The sequence below is a fragment of the Mytilus galloprovincialis genome, chromosome 13, assembly GCF_965363235.1.
Source record: "Mytilus galloprovincialis chromosome 13, xbMytGall1.hap1.1, whole genome shotgun sequence".
In the NCBI taxonomy this organism is placed as follows: domain Eukaryota; kingdom Metazoa; phylum Mollusca; class Bivalvia; order Mytilida; family Mytilidae; genus Mytilus; species Mytilus galloprovincialis.
This window is the reverse complement of record NC_134850.1, coordinates 42,640,043-42,648,474: the sequence shown is the minus strand read 5'-3', so window position 1 is coordinate 42,648,474 and position 8,432 is coordinate 42,640,043. Positions and strand designations below refer to the sequence as shown.

The 8,432-nt window shown below is 31.4% G+C and overlaps 1 protein-coding gene across 1 annotated transcript; it reads right to left on the bottom strand.

Annotated features, from left to right (window-relative positions):
* Positions 1–597: 597 nt before the first annotated feature.
* Positions 598–6,968, bottom strand: LOC143056123 (uncharacterized). Its single transcript, XM_076229208.1, has 4 exons — positions 6,804–6,968; positions 2,110–2,368; positions 1,015–1,178; positions 598–641 (listed from the first exon to the last, which is right to left on the bottom strand). Exons 1-4 carry the CDS (start codon positions 6,901–6,903, stop codon positions 598–600), a joined length of 567 nt encoding a protein of 188 aa, XP_076085323.1. The 5' UTR covers positions 6,904–6,968.
* Positions 6,969–8,432: the final 1,464 nt, after the last annotated feature.

The following is an 8,432-nucleotide window of genomic DNA, read 5'->3' as shown; positions in this document are numbered from 1 at the left end:
ATGTGTATTAAATTTCAAGTTGATTGGACTTCAGTTTTATCAAAAACTACCTCGACCAAAAACTTTAACCGGACAGACAAACGGAGGCACAGACGGACGGACGGATGAACGGAGGCACAGACCAGAAAACATAATGCCCCTCTACTATTGTAGGTGGGGCATAAAAACTGCAAAATTTCCTTAAAATTGCCAATTCAGGGACAGCAACCCAACAACTGATTGTCCAATTTGTCTGATAATTTTAGGGCAGCTAGATCTTAACTTGTTAACAATATAACCCCTTGTCAGATTTGCTCTAAATGCTTCGGTTTCAGAGTTATAAGTCAAAATCTACATTTTACCCCTATGTTCTATTTTTAGCCATGGCAGCCATCTTGGTTGGTTGGCTGGGTCACGCCACACATTTTTTAAACTAGATAACTCAATGATGATTGTGGCCAAGTTTGGTTAAATTTGGCCCAGTAGTTTCAGAGGAGAAAATTTTTGTAAAAGTTAACAACGATGACGGACGAGGCCAGGTGAGCTAAAAATTACGAAATGTGAGTTTAAATTAATGTGATTATAACCCTGTCGCATTTTTTGGAATAATTTCTGAATTTACAGTATGTAAACTGAAGAATATTTAGCATTGACAAAATTCCCTGAAATACATAAATTGAATATGTTTTTTAATTTTATTTTGGGAAAGACAAAAAGCAAGTTTGATAATCAAATCAAATATTGAGATGCACAATTACACATGATTATAAGTAATTCTCCCAAATTTTGTCTCATTCCTATGTAAAGTGAATTTTATTTTGACAAATTTTAGTAATGAAGAGACATATAAACATGTCTAACATACATGGGAAGACATCAATAACTTATTCCCATCAATGTCAGTGACTTTAAAATCATTTCAGTTTAAAGAATAAATATGTGAGACTTTTTGTTCTTTTTTCTTTCCTTTTCCAAATTACTGACATATCATTCCCTTTTCTATTTTCTTTCCTGTCCACTTTCCTGAACACTTACCATTTTGTAGGAACTTCTTGTCCCAGTTACAAACTTTCTTTGGTAGTCTGACTTTATCAAAGATATTGTAAACAGTTCCACATGGCTGGTTAGCTTCCCAACATAAACTCAGCTTCATAGATATCAGGAATGCAGGCTCAGCATACAAGTCATGGAGAACAAAACTGACAAAATATAATTAACCTGATTCATAAAAAATAAAATGCTCTGCAGGGCGCGGCTTCATACGACCTCAGAAGTCGAACCATGAACAGTTGGGGAGAGTATGGACACAATATTCAAGCTTGATACAGCTCTGAATTTGGATTGTGAATTAAAAATATTTGACACAGCATAGGTTTCTGACACAGTATGAATGTGGTACAAGAACTTAAAAATTTTAAATTGGACATTTACCTGTTATGGTCAAATATCCAAAAATTTAATACATGGTTAGATTCAGCTTATCAATGAACTCAAAGAATTCAATTTTTGATGATATCAACCCCCAAATTCAATTTTGGACCCTTTTGACCTCAATGTGGGCCAATTTAAAAACTGGTCCAATAATCCAAAAACTTTATACAAGGTTAGATTCATCATATTAAAGTACCCCATACATTCAATTTTTGTTGAAATCAAACAAAGTTAATAATTTTGGACCCCGATTAGGACCAATTTGAAAACTGGGCCCATCATCAAAAATCTAAGTACATGTTAAGATTCAGCATATCAAAACAACCAAAGTTGGTACCACTCTCAGGACTCTGAATTTTACTCCCAAACTTCAGACTTATAAGCGAGTTCTTATGGTATCCAATTAATTTTGCATACAAATTACAATGACATGAAAGGTATATTTATATTAGATTTTATCATGCCTAATCAAATTGTTTCTTGCAATTTTTCTTATTATATCTTTCAGAATTTACACAATTAGTGGATTTATTTGTCAGGTGCTTATTTTGATGGTCAATATTAACAATCAATTTGGTCAATGAAATGCACATCCTTTATGGATATAATAACTTAATTCTGCAAGTTTAAACTAATTTTAATAAGCCGAAGCTTAAAAAACCCTAAAATAAATGGTTTAAAAGTTTTAATATATATCACCTCATTTTCAAAACTCCATTCAGGTCAACGTGTGTCCATTCTCCCCATTGATATCCTTTAAGTGTTCTTTCGTATTGTTGACGTTCAATTCCAACTTTCAACATGTAGTCGCACTGCTCTAGTCTCATATAGAATTCAAATGTTTTACTGATGAATGGTATGTCTAATGCACAACTCAATCCTCGACAGGTGCTCTCTAGATTACAGGATATCACAGACTGGTCCATTGGAAGGAGAGTTACAGGGGCCTCTGCACAGTCTGGAAGAATAATGTATGTTGTTCTTGAACATTGATGCTTTAATGTGAGAATGTTACATGTATTAATTATTTCTAAAAATCATCAGCCAAACAAGTTCCAAATATAAGAAAAGACATTAACTGTCAAAATCCAGATATGGTGTACCAATTTTGCACCTCATGTTTGCAGTATACCATCTTCTGCGCAAGTTTATTGTTTTCTGTCTGGTATTAAATTAATAATTAAGATCCATGTTACATCTGGTGATCATTTTTTTTTTTGGCAATCAGCAATGGCAGTCAGCAGGGTTTTAGAACATCCGTTGTTCGACCTGTCAGTCAATTGAGTTTTGTTAAAATATACTTTTCACATTTTTGGTCTTTAGGAAAATGATGTTTGTGTCGTATTTAGACCCCAGGTCTACAACGAAGTTTGTTTAACATGCAAACATATAAGAATTGCAGTTTTTATCCAACGCTATCATAGGTTTGAATGTTGTTTTCAATTTTGTTCATATATATATAAGAACCTGTAATGGAAAAGTTAAACCCTATTGTCAGAGAAGTGTCTGACATCCTGATATCCTGGTATTTGTCTATTTCTATAAATTCTTTAGCTATGCCATATTTGTGAAATACAGAGACAAAAATAACATTGATAATTTTGTCTGGCTTGATCTGATTGACCAAAACACATAAATTTGAGGTCTGGAAAAGTTTTTTTTTCTCACTCAAACATGCATGCAAAAAGATCTGGAGGAGACTTGAAATTTTACTGGCATATCTTTCACACACAGGAGATGGCATTTTACTAGATTTTGTCCAATATATTTTTCAACACACAGTCACACACTGATACTCTCTAATCTGATATGCAACCCACAAGCAAATGGTAACTACAATGTGATTTTTTTTAATTAAACCTGATTTTTGTTGCAGAACTAGAAGTTTGTACAAGTGAAACACCATAATATCAATAAATAAGCAAATTCAGATTGAATTGGTTCCAAATTTTGGCCACCGAGAGCTGTTTTTTTTTTAAAGTTTAGTCTAAGTGGCTGAGTGGTCTAGAGTGCTGGACACAGTGCAGATTGTGTTGTCTATGATATACCAATGACATGAGTACAAATCCCAGCGAGGGATTAACAAAAGTTGGTTTCTGCAAATTTGCATATTTAACATTGCTGTGCTGATATGCTAAAAAGATGCATTTTATATATATATATTTATAAATATTGTATGTTGATGTATGATTGTTAACTGTATACATGTATTTGATTGTAGGGCCTAAATGAAAATTATACTATTTATAACTGAGTTTATACCCTCTTTAAACAAAGAATTTAAAAAAAAATTTATATTATCCAGTTGAATAATAAAATTTGCAGTTATGGCACACTGATTTTGCTTTTCACTTCTGGTGCAAAAATTGGATGATATGGGCTCCAATTCAAAGGATGTAATATGTAAAATTTCCTCCATCACAATAAACGTCTTGAATGGGTTTTTTTATATCTCCTTCCTTCTAGATTGTGCAATATTTGCAAACAACACCAATTTATAGAATTCTATTTCAACTACAAACTACAATCAATAGAATTTGATCTCAAATGTATTTTTGCAAACAACACCAATTTATAGAATTCTATTTCAACTACAAACTACAATCAATAGAATTTGATATCAAATGTAAGGAACAGCTCATAGAAAAAAATAACACCGACTGTCAAACATCCACTGGTACTTTTTTTTCTAAAACAGCCCTTAACACAAAATAGTCCATATGTTGAGTTATTAGAGCTGGTGGATTTTTCTGTTATTTTTACCTAATTTGTCCCAAAAATTTGCATTTATTGTTCTAAAAAGATGCATTTTATATTAACTGTAGTTCCTGACCACTTTTGAACTTTGACATGAAATACAAAAACACTGAAGCCCTATATATAAGAAGGATAACACAATTCAAAAGTAAAATATCAAGATCTGAAATACTATGTGTTGCGAATAAAAAAAGTAAAACAACAAAAAACTGAACCCAGAAAATTCAAATCAGAAAGTTTGCAATCAAATGGTAAAATTCAAAAGCTTAAACATATCAAAAGAATGGATTATAACTGCCATATTCCTGACTTAGTACATGAATTTTCTTAATTAAGAAAATAGTGGATTTTTACTAGGTTTTATAAAGAACTAAACCTCTTGCTTGTACGACAGTCACATTTAATTCCATTATATGGACAACAATGTGTGAACAAAATAAACAGACATAAAAGGTGGTCGAAACTTATGATACAGCAGTCAATAACTTATTATAATCTTAATCAGTATAAAAACAAACAAATATATTACAAAGAAACGCAAAAAGACATATAGACAAAGTACATTAGCAAAATGAGAAAGGTGCAATACCACCACATCATGGTATGTCACATCCGGTTGTATACGAAAGTAGGTCCAAAAAAATATTCCCTTGAATTTGACAGTTGTAGGTAATTAATCCTACATTTTATTGGAGTAAAACCATTTCTGTGTCATAAACAAATATCTTCAAAAAGTATTTCAAAACATCATTATTTTTTATTTGGGTTTTCTATAGAAAATTTTGTAATCTTGAGGTTACATGGTGACTAAACCTTGTACACAGATAAAATAAGGGGAGAAATTTGATTGGTTAACTTTCAATGATAGTTATTTTCTTATATGCAATGAAATGTTATGTGAATTTTTTTCTATAGAACTGGACAGGATAAAACTTTACTCATGCCAAGTATTTCTTTATTTGAAACGATGATAAATTCTGCACATTTCAGGGGTGTGGAAATATTTGTTGTGAGCACTTGTCCCTGGGCAAGTAATACTAAAAATTTTACTTGTCCGGAAAAAAATTTACTTGCCCTGATGATCCCAATAAATATTGAAGTATTTCTTGTTAGCTAATATATGATTCTTACTTAGCACTGTTGTGCATCACAAAAAAATGAAATCCATTTGTTTACATAGTATATGTGTAAAAAATTAGGAAAGTAGGAAATTGGTTAAAATCAATGGGACAGAAACCCAACAGCAAACCAACCAATGAAATGACATGTTAAGGACAATTTTGCAGCAGTTTTTGAATAAAATTGTAGCCAGTAGGTACATTTACTAAATTTGCGGACAGTGATTGAAGAAATGTAAACTAAATAATTAATAGATAAACTATTGATTTTGTGGTGTTTTTCTCAACTGACACACTTGTTTTTTTCTTATTTATTATTGTCTTGATGGGCAATTAAAGCGTCCCTTCTATTTACCACTTTGATAACAAATAATGTTGACCTTTCATCTATAAATAAAACAAAAACTTAATTTATTTTCCGAATTTCCATAGATAGCCAGGGGCAATCTGATATCCACGATGTCTGAATTCTCGCTTCCGTTTTTTTTTAAATACTCTGTGTCCTCCATTTGCATTTAAGGTTTTCTACTCGACTCATAACTCTTTTTGTCTTGCTTGCCCAGCTTTTTATTAAGTATTTATCTGAATCTCGATACAAAGAAAATTAAAGAAATGACACTTCCACTTCCAGTAAATGATGGATAAAACCTAATCGACGATCCCGGGTCAATGGACAAAGCCAATGCAATGTTACGCGACTCGGGTTTGCATACTTATTTTTATTTATTTTGGTAATCGGTCTATTTCCGGTATCATGTAATATTTATCGTCATGAACATTGATGTTTTTACTTGCTGAACATTAGTTTCTTTTACATAAATTAAACATCTTTATACGTTTTGAAATTCATTTTATGTTTTTGTTGGATTTGAACTTTGTCTTGTATATATTTTTTACTTGTCCACGGGCAACCAAGACAAAAATAATTACTTGTCCGGTTGTTCAAATGTACGAGTCGGGCGAGTCGGGCATAGCATTTCCACACCCCTGCATTTTTATGAAAAGTGCAAATTTAACAAAGAACTAATAGGGGAAAATCAATGGTGGTATTACACCAAAACAAGAATACAAAGATTTACCATAACGAAATAACACAAAATTTGGATGTATAGGTACATCTGAAGGATATTATTCAATTAGTTTGTAATATTTTTTTATTTTAAATTAAGGGAGAAAAAAACAAGAATGTGTCCCCAGTACACGGATGCCCCATCATTTTCTATGTTCAGTGGACCGTGAAAATGGGATAAAATCTCTAATTTGGCATTAAAATTAGAAAGATCATATCATAAGGAACATGTTTACTAAGTTTCAAGTTGATTGGACTTCAACTTCATCAAAAACTACCTCGACCAAAAACTTTAACCTGAAGCGGGACTAACGGACGGACGAAGGGATGAACGAACGGACGGACAAACGAAAGGATGCAGACAAGAAAACATAATGCCCATAAATGGGGTATAAAAAATGGATTACAATATCTTTTCCTTTTTGAAATTATGTTTTTTAAACACCTACCTGAACTCCAACCAAGATAGGCTGCAGCATATGTTCCAATAGGGTCATCTCTCAATACCATAGGACTGAGTAGATATTCTCCTATTTCTGTTGCCTCCATCAGGGAAGAAACTGCAGAGGAGTCTAAGTTAGATCCTGGTGTAAAAGAATTGTGTAAATACCACTCTTTAAGTGACCAATCTGGAAGAGAGAGGTACATTTGTACTACTTTAACCTGAAAGTGTCTAATCTGATATCATAAATACTACCAATCTATTATTCATGAATTTATATAGTCATTTTCTAAAATGAATAGAATAGGTTCAGATCATGTATGGATTCAGAAATCTTAAACAGTGTCAATTTTTCAAACATATTCAGTATGCAATAGAAACAGTTGTGGCATACTTGGATTTGGATATCCACTAAACCATGGACACACCATCTTTGGTAATTTGGTATTCAGTACTATGATATCTTGGAGGTCACATGGTGTTGGATCATTGAAGCAAATCTTGACTTTCATATCCACAAGGTAGACCATTTCACCAACCAAATCTGTTATTTTGTACCTATTCAGAAAATAAAGGAGAATACAGTGTTTTTTCAAGTCTTTTTTTTTTATTCATATTTAAAAGAGAACAAATGCCAAAAATTATAATAACTTATTTATATTGTTTATGAAAAATATGAGAAAAAGTCTAAAACATATATCTACCTGTGCATTATATTATATATATATACAAACCATTAAAAGTCTGAAATGGCCTATATCTGTACTCGACTGTACTGATTTTTACTCGACCAGTCTGAATTCGTCTGAGATTTACTTGATAATACTCGACTGTAGTCTGAACCATACTTAACAGTCTGAATGTGTACTTGACCAGTACTTAACCGTTTTACAGGAGTCTGAACTGTACTCGACCTAGTCTGAACCGTACTCGACCTAGTCTGAACCATACTCGACCTAGTCTGAACTATACTCGACCTAGTCTGAACCATACTCGACCAAGTCTTAACCAAACTAGACCTATTCTTTGTATCTATCAACAGAATTTTATCAATTTAGGATTTTTTTTAATAAAAATGAAATTTGAACAACAACTTGAAATTAAAAATGTATCCAATACAGTATTGAAATTAAAATTTCACAATAATCAATCATAATATAACTTCAACACAATATTAATCAACACTTACATAATAATATATATCAACCTTAAAATACAAATAAAACAAGCTGATCAAATAATCTAAAAAAGTGTTTGTGACTAATATTTTCAATATTATTCAAAGTTTTATGAATATTTCGTAAGTATTTTATGGTAACTGGACTATTTTCACCATTAACAATGATTAACTTAAGCCTAGTATAGATTTATGGTGTCAGTTGAGTTCAGGTAATAATGTAGTGAATGTTGTTTTTTTTTATTAAGATATATATAAAATAGTATATAAAACAACTTAATAATTTAAAAAAAAAATGAGAGCTTAATTGTTTTGTTTTATTAAACCAAGCATTTAATATAATCATTATAATAGAATTTCCATAGCAATCCTTGATAACCTTTTTAAAAAAGGAAATGTATTCCAAAGTAACAGTAAAAAAAATTTTCAATTAATTTAACTATTTTTTTGTCAAATTAA

Excerpts from the sequence above, each read along its gene's own strand:
- LOC143056123 (XM_076229208.1), bottom strand. The coding sequence starts at position 6,903 with ATGGAGGCAACAGAAATAGGAGAATATCTACTCAGTCCTATGGTATTG. Across the intron at positions 1,179-2,109 it reads AATGGAGTTTTGAAAATGAG|TTTTGTTCTCCATGACTTGT; the intron begins GTGATATATATT and ends ATATTTTGTCAG. Across the intron at positions 642-1,014 it reads CAAGAAGTTCCTACAAAATG|GGAATTTTGTCAATGCTAAA; the intron begins GTAAGTGTTCAG and ends TATGTATTTCAG.